Source organism: Nesoenas mayeri (genome assembly GCF_963082525.1).
Source record: "Nesoenas mayeri genome assembly, chromosome: W".
Classification (NCBI taxonomy): domain Eukaryota; kingdom Metazoa; phylum Chordata; class Aves; order Columbiformes; family Columbidae; genus Nesoenas; species Nesoenas mayeri.
This window is the reverse complement of record NC_137553.1, coordinates 1,182,527-1,201,041: the sequence shown is the minus strand read 5'-3', so window position 1 is coordinate 1,201,041 and position 18,515 is coordinate 1,182,527. Positions and strand designations below refer to the sequence as shown.

Below are 18,515 nucleotides of genomic sequence, written 5' to 3'. Positions count from 1 at the left end.
TGAAGTTATCTAAGATCACAGAAAGACTGATTCATTTAACTTCATCTGCCTGTTTGTCCTCTTAGTAGAGAATATATTGCTTATTGATGCTTCAGTTCTCTTTTTCTCTCTTTTGTTTTGCAAATGTGTTTTGTTTTTTTTTTTCTATAGAGTTTGATTGCCAACACCATTTGTTGAAGAAGTTGTTTCAGTTAATGGAAATATTCTTATTGATATGGGGTTTTGGGAGGGAAGGGGTGAATAGATACAAAAGTGATAATTCAGACCTTTGCAATTAGATATTCTATCAAAATAAGAGTAATGAGCATTTTGATACATTCATGTTTCTTTTATTTGTTAGGCAACATCTTAAGTGATAGTCAGGCAACTTGAAGTTTATATATACGAAATATGAAACCTGGACAGTGACAAACCAGTCACACCTTTTTTTTTTCCCTGCAGCGTGGCATAGTATTTATTGTCTTTGTGTCTGATGCAACTTAAAAGTAAGTAAGAAATAAGTAAATAAGAAAATACAGAGCACTGATTTCAGTGTAGAAATACATTTCTGTTTTATTCATCTACTCCATAAGGTTTGTCTGAGCCCTATTAAAAATAAAAAAAATATCATAAGTGTAGACATGATATTTTTTCTTCTGTTATTCCAGTGTTTTCTTATATAAAATATTACAGGTAGAATTTAATGATACATTTTGAACTGAATCATTTTCAAACTTAAGTTACGAGATATTTTGTTTAAATCCTTATTTATTGTTTTACTGTAGTACCTGTGAGTCATGGGTTAGGACTCATTATTCTAAACATTTTAAAGACAATGAACAGTAACAAAAATATTCTTTACTGCAAACTCAAATTTTTAGATTCTGTTATGTGTCTGTGGAGTTCTTTTTCAAAGAGGATGCTATTTTTCCTACTCAAAAGTTAGAATATAAAATAGGAAAGGATGACAAATTATTTAGTCAGTTTTGATACCCTATTGACCATTTTCAATAACTGTAGGTTGATTAGCATTGTACCAAGCCTCCTTTCAGTAATTCACAAAACTTTTTATTAATTTATATACAGTTCTTCAGTGTAGTGCACCATGAAACCTCTTTCTGTTTAGACTAATCCATTCTGTGCTTCAGGGTTGCTCAAAGGAAGCAACTACCTCTCTACAGTCCTCCAGTCCTCTTCCAAATTAGTTCTCTCAGGCTGCTATGTAAAAGCACTTTCCTGCGTGATCTTCAGAGATTTATGATTTCTGATACATTAAGGAACACATCCCCCATCTCTTACTTGTTCATGACAGTGAAATACAGCCTACTATTACTCTCCTCAAATGTTACACCTGTTTCAATTATGTGCAGGTTTGCAGGAAAATCTTTACTTTTTCATTTGCTCTTGATTTAGCAGGTCCAAAGAAAAAGAAAAGAAGGGCAAAGGATAGCTGAAGATTTCCTCCAAAGCTGCATATCTTGCAATACAGCCCAGTAAGGCAAGGTATTTATCATATATGCATCACAGTTGTAGATTACAAGTCATCAGTCTGACTCATGACTTCTGTTGAATGGCATAAATAATTTCTTTTTCTATAAGCAAGAGTTATATTCTCAATAAATAGATCACTTTGGGGTTTTAGTCCTCTCAAGACAAAAGAGAAAATTTCATGGCCATGATGATGACTTTTTGTACTGACTTCCATTCAGCTCCCAGACTGCTAGGTTCTGATCTCATTCCATTGCTGTCAATTATGCAGTCTATGTGAATTATACCATCCAGACCTACCTAATATCACTGTGCTTGATGATTTACTGACAGGCCGAGCACTACAACCTTTCTTATAGGTTTGGGAAATCCTGTTACAAAATGGAAAATATTTGCTAAGATATATTTTCTCATGTGAGAAGGATTCTTTAAATGGGCATCTTAAAATCAGCTAGTGTACACAGACCATTGATACAAAATAACCTTGCCTACTGCATCTCAAGCATATTGCTTTCTTCTGTAGATCAAAAGAGGAATTTTTTTCTAAATAGACTCCATTTGTGTATGCCTCCCTCAGACATCTTTCTGGTAGTTTAGAAAGCTAGTTTGAAAAAATGACAGAGACAATATCAAAAGTAATATAAAAAGTTGAACTTTTTTCCAAGCTTGCTCCGACATTGATTGTAACTACTGTTGTAGGATTCGGGGCGACAATAAATCATGGCAGATGCTCTCTGTTAACCCCCCACCCTCCCCACTAGGAAAGGTAATAGGAGGAAAAGGGAGACAGACTTACAAGTTGGAAAAGTTAAAAATGCTTTACTAATGCAACTAATAAATAGAGAAAATAATCTTGGTGTAGTGCAGCTGTGGCCTGTGGCAGAGTTGGCTCCAGTAGCTGCAGGGCAGGTACCTGGAAGTCCTGAGCTGGACTCCACAGTAAACCAGAACAGGATTCAGGGATGCAGGGTCTGGAACCAGGCCTCGGATCGCGGGCACAACAGGCAGGGTCCTCTTCAGATGCCAACCATGGTCGAAGAGAGTGAGACCCTCGTGATCTCCCACTTTTATAGAGTGTATGGGATGGAATACTTAGTTGGTCAATTTTAGTCACCTGTTCTGTCCGCTCTTGCAAATACGCCCCTCTCACTTACAGGACATGCAAAATTTATCAGTAACCTTGGCTACCATAGCAATAAGTCTAAACCTGGGTCTCTTCTGCATACCATTGCTACCATTATCAGCTCTGGAGCAACAGTGTCTGAAAAACATGCAGCTAAATTCAGAAAAGTGTAGTTACTTAGAAGAACTTAGCTGAAAGGAAAATTCACTGAAAGAGAACTGGTCTTGTTTTAAACAAAACCAGGACAGGTTGGTGCACATATGGAGAGAATGTGGAAACATCCATTTGCCGGCCCACTTAGTCACTGAGGTATATCAGTCTTTTCAAAATATTAGAAGATAATAGGTAGAAAGCTGACACTACGGATCCTAGAGATTAAAAAAAAAAAATAAAAAACAACTTATTTTCAATAGCAATTATGTGGAAAAGAGTATTGCCAGAAAGACCAGTATAAAACTATATTGTTCTTCAAGCTCAGAATTCGTTTTTAACACTGTTCAATATTTTTCTGAAAGGAATGATGAAGAAGAAGAAAAGAAGATAGCTATTTTGGTATCCTTTAACACTCAGATTTCCTGGTTTCAGAATCTAATGGTATTCCAAGAAATTCCAGTTTTCTTTGTCTGGGATAATTTTTTTTTAATACTTGTAGAAATCAGGGAAGAAGCTCTTAAAAATTGAAGATTGATGTGATTTGCTAAAGATAATTGAATATTTTTATAAGATCTGTGGCAAAACGTGCAAATTGTTACAGGTATTCTTGTATCCTCAGAAGGACATGTTCTTTGACTGCTGATGTCAAAAGTGTATCAGACTGAAAAGTCAGTTAGACCACCTAGATTCTGTTTGTAGAACATTACAGCTTAACTAGTAATTACACTTAATTACTAGCTTTAATTTGATGGTACTTGCAGAATCATTCAGGGGTATTTTGTTTGTTTGTTTGGGGCTTTTTGTTTGTTTGTTGTTTATTGTTTTGGGTTTGGGTTTTTTGTTTTGTTAATTTGTTTTTGTTTGGGTTTTGTTGTTGCTTGGGTTGGGTTTTTTGTTTGTTTGTTTCACTGCTTTGATAGCAATTATTGGTGTTCCAAAAAAAAAAGAACTCTCAGAAGATACAATTTTCTAAGAGGCAACAGCTTTACTATTTTGTTTAAAGTAATGTCTATTTTTGGGTACTGCAAAAAGTATCAGTGAAGACTAAGAAGTACTGGATAAAGTTTATACTGCAGAAACTTTATACTGCAGAAACTGGATGAATGATGAGTCCTAAGATTTTTCATGCAAGCAATTTGAGTGCTAACATCAAAAATAATGTTTCAGAACTGATATTATATTAGTGGAAGGAAACTAAAACCAGTAATTATGAGTAGTAACACCCCACATCATGCATGATTTAAGTCTTTTTCTGCATTAAATTTATGCTTCTGCATCTCAATATGTTTAGTAGAATTACTTTTGGCTTTTACCAGAGCAAAGGAGAAAACAATTAAGCCAATAGATGAGATCCTATATTTAGATCTCTGTCTCTTTGACCAGAAATTAGAAGGCAGTAAAAGATACTGACTGACAAAGAGTCAGAGAAAGAAAGAATGAAAAATTGTAATCTACAGGAAAGTATAGTACCTCTGGGGAACAAGAAGACATACCTTAGGCTTGAAATCTGTGTAAAGGGTTACTACATTAAGAAGCATTGTTATGAAGAGCTGTATGTCAGTAGGGTACAAGCAGTCATGAGTCTACCCAAGCATATCCCAGGGAAACACAACACAAACAGTGTTCACTGGGGAAATAATGATTATTTTAAAAAGGCTGTATTAGATTTCTGATGGATACAACTCATTGGTAAATGTCAGAGTTTATTTCAGAAGTTTTGCCACATAGTGCAGTCATATTAGTTGTAGGGCAGGACACACAGAACTGGTAAATAAAAAAATTTAAAATCTTGGAATATTTTGTAGTAATTATACATCTAAATGGATAACTGAATAAAGTAATTACCTTTTATGATTATCTGTACTGCTAATGTAGAATACTTGAGTACCTGTTAGAGAATGTTTCGAGAATTTTTACAGAAATATTTCAGTTTTGATGAATTTCTGATGAAAGCTTAAGAGTAACTTTTGAATACTGAGTCAGTCTTTTACCTCCGTTAGCATTTTGATATAATCTGGTCATAATTTCAGAGTTCAATAAAAATAAAAAATAATATGGGAATATATTTGTCATAAGTAGTGATCAAATACTTGGGGCATCATTCTTTTGAAAGAATACAAAGCCAGTTGAACACGTAACTGAGTTTGAGAAAAAAATACAAAATCTTTTGGGAAAAAATATATATCTTCCTGTTTCACAAGAGTATTGGCTTGTGCTTAGTAGAATACCATGATTTTGTTATTTTGTTATGAGACAGTAGAGACCCTTCATGATTTGTCCAGTTTTGGGATGGGTGGACATGATGTTCCAGAAGAAAATATACTTTGTTAGAACTTGGAGACTTGGGTTCTTATAACAGAGAGCATATGTTCTCCATATCTTGAAGACAAACATTTTTTGCATTCAACTTGGAGTTCTTGGTTTCCATGTGAGTAAACAATAGTTTCAGGTTTAACATTTTGTTAAGTGAGTAGTAGAATTCTCCTGGACTGGAGTTGATGGGTTGCATGTGTGTGAACAAGATAAATTACTTTAAAAAGAACAAAACCAGTTCTTCCTGTATGCATTTACCTAATTTAAAATGCAAAGAGGTTTGTGTCCTTGCTGAAATATGTCTAGTTTGAAATGCAGACTAATTTGAGAGTAGAATCCCTTGGGTTTTTTTGCTTGACTAAGTTTTCATCTGTTATTTTTCTCTCTTAGTGTATGTAAATATAAATTAATCTCTTCAAAAGGCAAATTTCCTCCCTCCTCCCCATTCTGTTTGCTCCCATCAGTCAGACAAACTCTGCCAAGTTGCTTTACTGATTATCATTTTAAATGCAGGTATATTATAGACTCTAAAATTTTACCTAAAAAATGAAAGTTTCCTTAAAATTTAGCTTAAATAAATATAAATTTCAATGTGAACATTTTATCCGGTTCAGCTAAATAATACTGCATTAGGATAATCTTATTCTGAAATAATGACCCATATACACATTTATTAGTTCACCTTCTCTCATATCATCACTATTACTATTTTTTTTTTATTCATAACCTCACATTGGTGAGATGGCCAATCTGGTGTGCTGTATCCAGTTCTGGGCTCCCCTCTTCAAAAAAAGACAAGGAACTACTGGAAAGAGTTCAGCGGAGGGCTACAAAGATGATTAGGGGACTGGAGCATCTTTCTTATGAAGAAAGACTGAGAGAGCTGTGTCTGTTCAGCCTGGAGAAGATTGAGAGGGGATCTTATCAATGCTTATAAATATCTTGAGGGCAGGTGTCAAGAGGATGGGGCCAGACTCTTTTCAGTGGTGCCCAATGACAGGATAAGGGGCAATGGGCAAAAACTGAACCACATCTGAATATGAAGAGAAACTTATTTGAGGGTGCCATAGCGCTGGGACAGGCTGCCCAGAGAGGTTGTGGAGTCTCCTCTGGAGACATTCAAACCCACCCAGACACATTCCTGTGTGATCTGCTCTAGGTGAACCTGCTTTAGCAGGTGGGTTGGACTAGATGATCTCCAGAGGTCCCTTCCAATCCTGACCATTCTGATTTTGTGATTCTGTGAAATTTTATTGTTTTCTTTGTTTCAAATTAGGCTCATGCACAGTTAGTTCGAGAAGTCGATGTAGAGAAGGTGTCAACTTTTGAGAACCCCTATGTAGATGCAATAAGAAGTTTATGGAATGACCCTGGAATCCAGGAATGTTATGATAGACGACGAGAATATCAGTTATCAGATTCAACTAAATAGTAAGTACATAGAGATTACAAACAACTGTATCTTATTTTCTGTTCTTAACAAAGCAATTCTTGTTTTTTATCTTTTTATACTATATTTTTGTGTACGTACATGTACAGGTTTTTTTTGCGTATGTGTACAAGCATCTGTGTGTGCATGCATATTCAGCACAAACATACACTTAATAACTTGAATGCAAAGGCTACTGTAAGGAAGGTAGTGTATCTAGTTTAGTATTATGTGTGTGTTTGTTTCCCAAAGCATAAGCCTATGATAATTCAAAATTTTGTATTAAGTTTATTACTAGGGAAGTGCAAACAAGCATAGACCTCCATGCAATTCATAAAAATTATAATGCTGTAGAACATCTGTTTTCCTAGTTTTTTCCCTTCCCTTTTTCTTTCCCTCTTTCCCTTTTTTTTTTTTTTCCTTTTTTCCTTTTCTCTTCTTTGGTCCTGGTGATGAGGTAAATAGTACCAAGCAAGTGTTCTTGTGTTTTGTTCAACTGCTTTTCTTTTACACAAAGACCTAATCTTGAAAGAATATGGCTGCCAAGAAGTCAAACATGTAACTGAAAACAGACTTCAATTTGTAAAGGGTGGAAAAAAAGCTTAAGTTAAATCCTATTTGCTATAGATCAACAACAATCAAAATGTATATGTGACTAAACTTGGTTTTGAATGGTACACATGTACTGTCTTGTGGCAGGATTCTGAGAACATAGAAATGTGGAATTTAACATTGGACCCTGAGGACTGTCTAAATGTTGGCTCCAATAAATTAATTTGCTCTGAGTAATATACTGTATAGCTCTGGTAAAATTTTTCATCTGTTAAGAAAAAAAAGGATAATGGTAGAAGAGGTTGACTTTTTGGAGTTGCCCACTAGAAAAATAATTGGAACACTTGATTATTAAAGCTGTGGCAAAAACTTCCATAGTGTCCACTGGAACTTTTAGATTAGCTATGAAAATTAATCTGATTATATCGTTCTAGTCTCCATGTCAGGTTGGCATGAAAGGAAGCCTCTCATTGAGGAAAGCACAGAAGAAACTGAAAGGCACCATGAAGGTTCCATGAAAGTCAATGGAACAACATAACCATACATATAACAGAAGTCTGAGGTGAAATTTATACTTTCTGATTGTTTTCATTTTGAAATTAACAGCAAACATAAGTAGAAGGTGAAACAGAGCTTTTCTTATACTTTGAATTTGTAGGTCCTAGCTTTGATTCCACGATAGCTATAATATTGATTTCAAAACTGAAATAAATGTATACATTTTACTGGTTGCCTTAGAAGGATACAATAAAATTAGTAAGTCTCCAAAGTAGGAAATAAGTATCTGATACTACTTCAGATCAAATTGTACTTAATCTGGTAGTTCTGACCTAGTTCTAATGAAATCGTCACCCTAGTAGATCTTTTAAGTAGTATTAAAATAGTATATAGCTCATTAAGGAGATGTAGAAACAAAATTTTCATACATTTTCTTCCAAAAGGTAAATGTACTAGTACTCAACATATGTAACTATTTAACAACATGATTTATTTCAGGTTTCTAGATTTTAATTATAAGAGATTATAATTCCTTTTGTGGAGTTCTGCAAAAATCGTTTTAGAACAAGTAATAAAACATTAGAATTATGAATCACCACAGAAGAGTCTCATATATTTATGCTTGCAAGCAGAGTTTCTTTACATATGTAAGTCCAGGAAAAGCAGACACCAAAGAAACATCGTTTCAAAAATACACTCCACATGTTTAGGGATAAAACATCTAAACACAATTTGCTAGCTTTAAATCCCTATGTAACAAAGCAGCAAAACATAATGCTTGAAATTTACTACTGGGATTCACAAAGCACTTAAAAAGAAGTAACCATCCAGTGCTCACTGACTTGTTGAGACCAGTAAATTCATCGTACCTGATATATTAAATCGAAACAATAGTTTGTTGTCCACCAGATCTCTTGTATACGTTTTGAAGCATATGTGTCACTCATGCTGCTTCTTCCTTCATCCCTTGCAAGAGTGTCTCCTTTAGTCTTCTAAGATTTTTTTCTCTCAACATTTTTACAGAAATAGTATTTTTATTCTGTTTCTCATGTTGCTTTTTTCCTCCTCTGTTAGTACACATTGCCTTTCTAAATCTCTTTTTCTGTATTTTCTGTCTGTGTTGATGTTTCTAAATACTGTTGCTAGTTTCTAATATATCCTGTAAGTTTCTATACTGTTACTTTCTGTCATCTTTTGACCTGCTTTGTCATTCTTATCAACACTTTTGAAGTTTTATATCCACTGCTAGTACACTGGAGAAATACATCAGATAGATGTGTATTTACCAGAAGAGGTGAGAGCAGTGTCTAAGAAAGTAAGTTTCCTGAAAGGTGGGAATTGATTTGAACCTCTTGATAGTTCAGTAAATACATTACATTCTTTCCCCTTACCATTGGATGCACCAATGGTTAGATGTTCAAGTTGTTGTTTAAGTAATTTCTAGACTTTTACCTGCAATAAAGTCAAGATGATATAAATAGACATTATTCACTTCCCATATACATTAATGGGTGACTCATTTACCACTAAACCACTTCCCTTTATGGCTTCAAAGACACTGTTTACAGTGTGTGCCAGCTGTAACAAACACCATGGTATGTATAGCCTGAAATAATAGATGTGTGAGATGAGAACTTTATATATATATATACTCTACAGATCTTAACCAATCTTCTTATATCGAGGTTTTTCAAAGTCTAAAGAAAAGAAAGAATAATAGAATAATTTTGGTTGGAAGAGAACTTTAAGATCATTGATTCCAACCACAACCTAAATCTAGCACTAAACCATATCCCAAAGAGCCTCATCTCTACATCTTTTCGACACCTCCAGGCATGGTGACTCCACCACATCCCTGTGGTGACTCCACCACATCCCACCACAGCCTGTTCCACTGCTTCACAACCCTTCCTGTGAAGAAATTTTTCCTAATATCCAATCCGAACTTTCCCTGGTGCAACTTGAGGCCATTTCCTCTCACCTCATTACTTGCTACTTGGGAGAAGAGACCAACACCCTCCTTGCTAGAACCTCCTTTCAGGTAGTTGTGGAAAGCAAGGTCTTCCCTCAGACGCCTTTTCTCCAGGCTAAACAGCCCCAATTCCCTCAGACACTCCTCATAAGACTTGTGCTCCAGACCACTCACCAGCCTCATTGCCCTCCTCTGAACTCTCTCCAGTACCTCGTCTTTCCTATAGTGAGGAGCCCAAAACTGAACACAGAATTCGAGGTGGGGCCTCACCAGCACTGAGTACAGGGGAACGATTGCTTCCCTAGTCCTACTAGTCACACTGTTCTTGATACATGCCAGGATTCTGTTGGTCTTTTTGGCTACCTGGGCACACTGCTGGCTCATATTCAACCAGCTGTCGACCAACACCCCCAGATCCTTTTCCACCACTCAGCTTTCCAGCCACTCTTCCCTGAGCCTGTAGTGTTGCCTGGGGTTGTTGTGACCCAAGTGCAGGACCCAGAGCTTGGCCTTGTTAAATCTCATACAATTGGCCTCAGCCCACTCTCACCCAACTTGATGTCATCTGCAAACTTACTGAGGGCGCACTCAATCCCCTTGTCCAGATCATTTATAAAGATATTAAACAGAACTGGTCCCAATAGTGAGCCCTGGGGAACACCACTTGTGACCAGCCACCAACTGGATTTAACTCCATTCACCACAACTCTTTGGACTCAACCATCCAGCCAGTTCAAGCCATGAGCTGCCAGCTTCTCCAGGAGAATGCTGTGGGATACGGTGTCAAAGGCTTTACTGAAGTCCAGGTACACAACATCCACAGCCTTTCCCTCATCCACTAAGCAGGTCACTTTGTCATAGAAGGACATCAGACTGGTCAAGCAGTATCTGCCTTTCATAAACCCATGCTGACTGGGTCTAATAGTTTTCTTGCCTTATATGTGCCACACAATGGCATTCAGCATGGTCTGTTCCATGACCTTCCCTGGCACCGAGGTCAGACTGACAGTCCTGTAATTTTCCAGATCCTCCTTCTGACCTTTCTTGTAGATGGCAGTGGTCACATTTGCCAACTTCCAGTCAACTGGGACCTCCCTGTTTAGCCAAGACTCTTGATAAATAATTGAAAAAATATTGTATTCACTGTAATGCTTGGGTCAGTTAGTAATTTTTGTATGATAGTATTCTACCAGAGTTTGAAGTTCTCTATAGATTCTAATGAACAATAATTTCCTCATACCTGTTCCTTCTAAGTAACATTTTGCTTCCATGTTTCACTTGAGAAGTAGATGCATTTCGGGGAAGTTGATTGTATGCTAAATAAAATGTGATTAGGGACCCAAAAGGAGAAGGATCAGTATATGCACGTAAGTTATTACTGCAACACTTTGTTAGTGGCTATTGCCTCTGGCAATTAGAACAGAAATTTTTTTGTTTGATAAACCTATAGGGAATTCTTTGGGCATCTCATGTCTCTGTGTTGTGGTTTAACCCAGGAGGCAGCTAAATACCACATACAGCCATTCACTCACATCCTCCCCCTGTGGGATGGGGGAGAGAATTGGAAAAAAAAAGGTAAACCTCGTAGGTTAAGATAAAGACAGTCTAATATTAGGTTGGTGCAAAAGTAATTGTGGTTTTTGCATTGTTGAAATTTGCCATTTGATATTGGAATACATTCTTAAATAAATGTGGGTTTATTATACATCATTTTAATGTGCTTTTTCTCACTTTATGTTTATTTGCTGCTGAATTATTACTTGCTGTTTATTTTATATTTATTTTAGACTATGGAAATGATGTTAGATAAAAACCAAATCGGAGCGATTTTCTTATTTGAGTTCAAAACGGGTTGTACTGCAGCAGAGACAACTCGCAAAACCAACAACACATTTGGCCGAGGAACTGCTAACAAACGCACAATGCAATGGCGGTTCAAGAAGTTTTGCAAAGGAGACAAGAGCCTTGAAGATGAGGAGAGTAGTGGCCGGCCATCAGAAGTTGACAAGGAACAATTGAGAGCTATCGTCGAAGCTGACCCTCTCACAACTACACGAGAAGTTGCCGAAGAACTCAACCTTGACCATTCCACGGTTGTTTGGCATTTGATGCAACTTGGAAAGGTGAAAAAGCTCCATAAGTGGGTGCCTCATGAGCTGGCCAAAAATCAAGAAAATTGTCAGTTTGAAGTGTCGTCTTGTCTTGTTCTGCGCAACAACAATGAAGCATTTCTCAATCAGATTGTGACGTGCAACGAAAAGTGGATTTTATATGACAACCTGTGATGACCAGCCCAGTGGTTGGACCGAGAAGAACCTCCAAAGCACTTCCCAAAGCCAAACTTGCACCAAAAAAGGTCATGGTCACTGTTTGGTGGTCTGCTGCCGGTCTGATCTACGCCAGCTTTCAGAATCCCAGCGAAACCATTACATCTCAGAAGTATGCTCAGGAAATCGATGAGATGCACCAAAAACTGTAACGCCTGTAGACAGCATTGGTCAACAGAAAGGGCCCAATTCTTCTCCACGACCAATGCCTGACTGCACGTCGCACAACCAACGCTTCCAATGTTGAATGCATTGGGCTACAAAGGTTTGCCTCATCTGCCACATTCACCTGACCTCTTGCTAACCAACTGCCACTTCTTCAAGCATCTCCATGACTTTTTGCAGGGAAAAGGCTTCCACAACCAACAGGATGTAGAAAACGCTTTCCAAGAGTTCATCTGAATCCCGAAGAATGGATTTTTATGCTACAGGAATAAACAAACTTATTTCTCGACGGCAAAAATATGTTGATTATAATGGTTCCTATTTTGATTAATAAACATGTGTTTGAGCCTAGTTACAATGATTTAAAATTCACAGTCCAAAACCACAATTAGTTTTGCACCAACTTAATAGGACAGAAAGGTCAATAATAACAACAATAGTAATAATAACAGTAATAAAAGAATATATAAAACAAGTGATGCACAGTGCAATTTCTCACCACCAGGTGATTGATACTTGACCCATTGTTGTCCCAAAACAGGGTTCTTTATCCAGTGTGCATACAAATGAGCCAAATTTTGCACATATAGATGAGATATATATTTTTATTACAGACTTGTGCAAGTCTGGATGCTGGAATAAAGCCAGCATGCGAGCAAGTAAAGTAAAAGGCATTATATACAAAATCTTATCACTACATTCACGCTCTAAAGAGTCAATTGGTTACATGTTTGCATATTGCATTAGATAATCCTTTTAGCATATAATGAGCAATGTTCAGCTAAAGGACACTTTATCCAGCAGTCTCAAGATATATGTTAAAGTAAGACAACTAACTGTGCAGGCTTCAAAATGTGTAAAGCTGCAAGGTCAGCAGTGTCTGTAGTTTGTGATTAGGTGTTTTGCAAGTCACTCTTATCTTGGTTATATGAGCAGACTGACTTAAAACTGAAAGGATTTACATATCTTTAGATTAGCAATTGCAGACAGGATTCATTCTTGTCAGTGATGACAACACCATCCCTGAGCAGCGGTTCCCCCAGACAGCTTCCCCCAAAATATAAACTAAGCATGATGTCATATGTTATTGAATATCCCTTTGGTCAGTTTGGGTCAGCTGTCCTGTCTGTGCCCTCTCCTAGCTTCTTATGCACCTGGCATAATATGAGAAACTGAAAAGTCCTTGACTGCTTATCCTACTAAAACATCCATGTATTACCAACGTTATTCTCATTCTAAATCCAAAACATCGCACTATACCACCTACTAGGAAGAAAATCAACTCTATCCCAGTTAAAAACAGGACAATATCCACTCCTTATTCTATACAATCTATGGCATGCCCAGGTCCTACACTTCCCAATACATTCAAATTATTCACCACCACTTTTCCTGTCTTCTGATATAATACACAGATATGATTCTCTTAGTCCATTGGCCATCCCTTTAAAATGTCCATTGAGTTCATTTAGTCCATGACTTTGGCTCCATCTGTCATAACACTCTTTCAGGGCAGGAGAGGGGGTGTGTGGTGTTGCATGCTCCATCTGGAGGTCATAACTGGTGTATCTAGTATGGTCCAAGCCCACAGTCGATGTCAAGGAAGTTGCTGGGCACCAGTTCTGTTTCTATCACTGCTGCACCGGACTGGTTCAATCAAAGTTCATTCTTTATTAATCTGGATAATTCTTAATGTAATATCATTGATATGGCATATAGCAACCATAATAGTGATGACATACAGTATTATATAGCAATTAACATCATACAACTCAAATCATTGACTATTCTCGCCCAGAATCAAATCCTTTTGAGCAGCACATTGGACTTCCCCATCCTTCTGCATTACCCACCAAGTGCACCCAGGTCTTTAAGCAAAATTAATCCCATGGATGGGTGGGTTTGCCTTTGCCTGAGGCAGGAGTAACCCAGACTGCCTTCCCTAACATATTCTTAATGTGAACTATGGGAAATTTATCCCCTTCTACAGTATGTGAAAGTTTTGATTGGGCAGAGCCAGCTCGATTGGTAGATCCTTTAGTGTTGACTAACCAAGTGGCTTTTGCTAAACGTGTATCCTAGTGTTTGAAGGTCCCACCACCCATTGCTCTCAGTGTAGTCCATTGTATCATTCAATTTTCCCAGAGGCAGGTGCATGACAGGGGATGTGATATACCCACTCAGTGCCATGCTCTTGGCCCAGGTGTCTATGAGGTTATTTTGGAAATTAGTCCCATTGTCTGACTCAATTCTTTCTGGGGTGCCATGTCACTATAAGACTTGCTTTTCAAGACCCAGGATAGTGTTTCAGGTGGTGGCATAGGGCACAGGATATGTTTCCAGCCATCTGGTGGTTGTTTCCACCATTATAAGCACATGGCACTTGCCTTGGCAGGTTTGTGGGAGTGTGATAAAATCAGTCTGCCAGGCCACCCTATATTTATATTTTAGCCATTGTCCTCCATACCATAGAGGCTTTAACTGCTTGGCTTGTTTGATTGTGGCACATTTCACATTCATGGATAATCTGTGCAATAGTGTCCATGGCAGGATGACAAAAGGCCAAAGAAAGTCCTGAACAGAACCCTCCCGAACAGGTGTCTACCCCAACTCTGACCAAAACTAGACAGAAGATCCTGACTCTCCTTAAATATGAAGCATGACGCTAATGGGATGGAAAATTGTTATTGATCAGTCTGGATGTCAGTCAAGGTCTGCCCCATCTATGTCCCACTTCCCAGCTGCCTCATATCTGTGGGAAGAGAGCTCAGAATGTCCTTGGCTCTCAGACCAGAGCAATTAAAAACATTAACTCTGTCCCAGGGTGTTATCTTCTTGTTCTCAAACTAAGTCCAAACAATAACCGTGCTAGATATGAAAAAGGAAGGTTTCTAACTGCATGAAGGAAAATTAACTAGTTTTTAGTCAAACCAACACAAGCAGCTTTCCACTTCTGATGTTTTCCTACAATATGACAGGATCCATCTGTAAACAGGGCAGTTACTGAGGGGAGCTGCTTTGGAGCTAGCCCGATCTGCAGCAAAGTGGCACGTCTTGGCACAGTGAGGGTTTCTTTGAGGCAGGGAAACACCATGGCAGCAGAGAGACCCGCTAGGATCTGGCAGCTCTCTTGCAGGAGACGCTGAGGAGACCTGGGCATTGCCAGGGCAGCTGTGACACACCCCACCCCACCCCACCCCACCCCCTACTTATAAAGAGCAGCCTAGGGAGTGCTAGCGACCAGGAACACTGTGAATGGAGCAGGCAAACAGCATGGTACAGTAGTTCATGCAGAAGGGTGTGCAAGGAGGGCAGAGAAGCTTTGCCAGCTTCACCAGGGAGAAATGGTATCCACCCAGCAGAAAGCCATGGCCTCTGTAAGCTCGGCACCCACCACAAGTGATGCAGCTGCCCAGACCAAGATCTGGTGGGAAGATGCAGCCACCCAGGTGTCAGGCTGCAGGGTGAGCCCTGCTCTTACACCAGTACTGGATGGCAGCAGTGAGCACAGCTGTGGGAGGTGTGCTCAAGTAGAGGAACTCTTCCACATAGTGACACAGCCTGGAGGAGGTAAGTAGGTTGAGGAGTATCAGGGAGTGTGAGAGGGAGATAGACCAGCGGAGTCGCACCCTACCTTCCCTGGGATAGACCCACCTTCCTACATTTTCTTGCAACCAGAGGTATGAGGCTCTGCAAGTGGAACCAAACAACAATACTGAGGAAGGTGGTTCAACTAAGCTGGAGGTGCTGCAGAGGTTAAGTTGGTCTGAGCCTTCCATCAAAACTGCTGCTATGAAGAAAAAAAGGTGGGTTGTGGTTATAGAAGACTCCCTTCTAAAGGGAACAGAAGGCCCAATATGCAGATCAGACCCACTTCTTGGAGAAGTCTGCTGCCTCCTGGGGCCAGGGTTAAAGAGGTGAGCAGAATACTTTCTGCCCTGGTTAGGCCCTCAGATTATTATCCGTTACTAATTTTTCAGATAGGCAGAAATGAGGTTGCAATGGGAAATCTGAGGCAATCAAGAGGGACTTCAGGGCCTTGGGACAACTGGTTAAGGGTTCAGAAGCACAAGTAGTATTCTCCTCTGTCCCCTCAGTTGCAGGGTATGATGAAGGAAGATACAATAAGACCCAGCAGATCACTACCTTGCTGTGGGACTGGTGACACTATCAGAATTTTGGGTTTTTAGATCATGGGTGGGTTTACATGACAAACCCTGTATATTAGGGAGTGTTTTGATTTTCTGGAGCTTAATGATGGTGATGATAGGATCAAGTGTTCATGGGGAAGAATCAGGCGGAAGGGCAACAAGGCAAATATCATGGTGGGAGTCTGTTACAGACCACCCAACCAAGATGAAGAAGCAGATGAAATATTCTGCAAGCATCTAGGAGAAGTCTCACGATTGCTAGCCCTTGTTCTTGTGGGGGACTTCAACTTACCAGCTGTCTGCTGGAAATACAACACAGCAGAGGGGAGACAAGTCTAGGAGGCTTCTGGAGTATAAGGAAGCCAACTTCCTGACACAGCTGATCAGTGAGCCAACTAGGGAAGGTGCCCACTGGACCTGTGGTTTGTGAACAGTGAAGGACTTGTGGATAATCTGTCAGTTGGAGGTCATCTTGGGCATCTTGGGAGGCAGTCCTGAAGGACAAAGGAGTCCATGAAGGCTGGTCTCTCTTCAACAAGGTAATCTTAGAAGCACAGGAGCAAGCTGTCCCCAGTGGGGAAGACTCGCCTGCTGAATAGAGAGAGCTTCGGCTGGAACTCAGGAATAAAAGGAGAATTTATGAGCTTTGGAAGAAGGGGCAGGCTACTCAAGAGGACTACAAGGATGCTGTGAAGCAATGGCTACCTTGGAAAACACCAAACCCCCAGTTTTTATTGCTGAGTGTGATGTTATATATGACATGGAATATCCTTTGGTTTATTTGGGTCAGATGTCCTGGTCCTCCCAAACTCTCGCCCACCCCCAGCCTACTCCTCAGGTGGCAGAGTGAGAAAGAGAGAACACCTTGATGCTGTGCAAGCACTGTTCGGCAATAACTAAAACATTGTGTTATCAGTACTGTTTTGGTCACCAGTCTAAAACACAGCTCCATACCAGCTGCTATGAAGAGAGTTAACTCCATCCCAGACAGGACCCAAGACAGTGAAGAAAGCTCTTTTTAAAACAATTCATTGAATATTTTCTACATGCTCATGGCAGGTATATAAAATAATAAAAGATTGAAAGGTAAGGTTGTGCAACAAAGAACTATTAGCCTATTTTCATTAATACAGTGATAATTTATTCATTAAGTTTTAAGTTAATGAGAAGGAAAAATAGTAGGGGCTAAGTGTTATCAGTATCAAACCAAAAATTGCAGGGTGTATTCTAAATTGCTTTTGTTGCACTATAGATTCTGGCTGTGATTTGTTAGTATTGCTGTTTAAGCCCAGGCAGTGGCTAAACAGTAGGCAGCTGCTCTCTCTCGCCTTTCCTCAGGGGGAAGGAAGGGAAAAGGAGGAAAGACAAGTGGGTTGGAATGGAAACAGATTTAATAGAATAATAATAAAAGAAGAGTAATAATGTAGATATTATAAAATATACAAAGCTACACAAATATACAGAGCAATACTTAGCTGCTGGAACACATGCTCCCAGCAATGAATGCCAGAGGGAGGATACTGCAAGTGCAGTGAGTCAGAAAAATGTGGAGACCACAGCAGGCATAGGGAAATCATGGGAACTAGGCAGCAGGAGCAGAACCTTCACAGACAGCAGCTATCAAAGGCAGCAGCCAGTCCCCAGCAACTTCCAACTTAGATATGGAGCATGATGTTCATGGTATGGAATACTTCATTGGTCAACCTGGATGTCAGTCTAGGTGCTGTGCTGTTATGTTCCCTCTCAACTGCTATTTTGCACCTGCAGCTGGACAGTTGAAAAAGTCTTTCTTGGCAACAGCCAAGATATTGTACCAAATCCGAAACACTGGAAAACTACTGGAAGAAAACTTAACTCTGTCCCAGAGTGCTATCTCATTATTCTGAAGCTAAATCCAAAAGCAAAAGACCATGCTAGCTACTAAGAAGAAAATATTCTAACTGCATGGAAAATTACCTCAATTTCAGCTAACCCAGCACAGTTAGTAACAAAGATTATTTTTTTTTACAGGATTTTGTGCATATTATATTAATTTTTCTGTGAGGTACTCTTACTGCTTTTGACACTGTTTCCATGATTCTGAGTTTGAATGCATAATATGAGAGACTTTGTAGAGACCCATACATCCTTTAAAACTGTTAATATATCTAAGGAAGGAAATAGGACTCTATGAGGTTGTGTATGGATTCTGTATAGCCTCTAGAAGGTAGTACTGGTGAAAAAAATAAGTAGTTTTCTGTTTAGTACATGTATAAGAGCAGAACTTGAGAAGAACTGGATGAGCAAAAGATACAATTTTAAGCATAAAAAAGCTACATGAGTGTTTTGTGCTAGGACACCAGCTAAGACACTTTGCTCTTTAAAC

General features: G+C 38.9%; 1 protein-coding gene across 1 annotated transcript in view; it reads left to right on the top strand.

Annotated features, from left to right (window-relative positions):
• The window catches only part of LOC308051419 (guanine nucleotide-binding protein G(q) subunit alpha), a gene marked incomplete at both ends in the record, with an annotated part of 109,098 nt that overhangs the window by 58,444 nt on the left and 32,139 nt on the right, over positions 1-18,515 (top strand). The window contains one exon of the mRNA XM_080361847.1: positions 6,333-6,487. Within this exon, the coding sequence (XP_080217973.1) occupies positions 6,333-6,487 (155 nt within the window). The remainder of the gene's footprint in view (positions 1-6,332; positions 6,488-18,515) is intronic.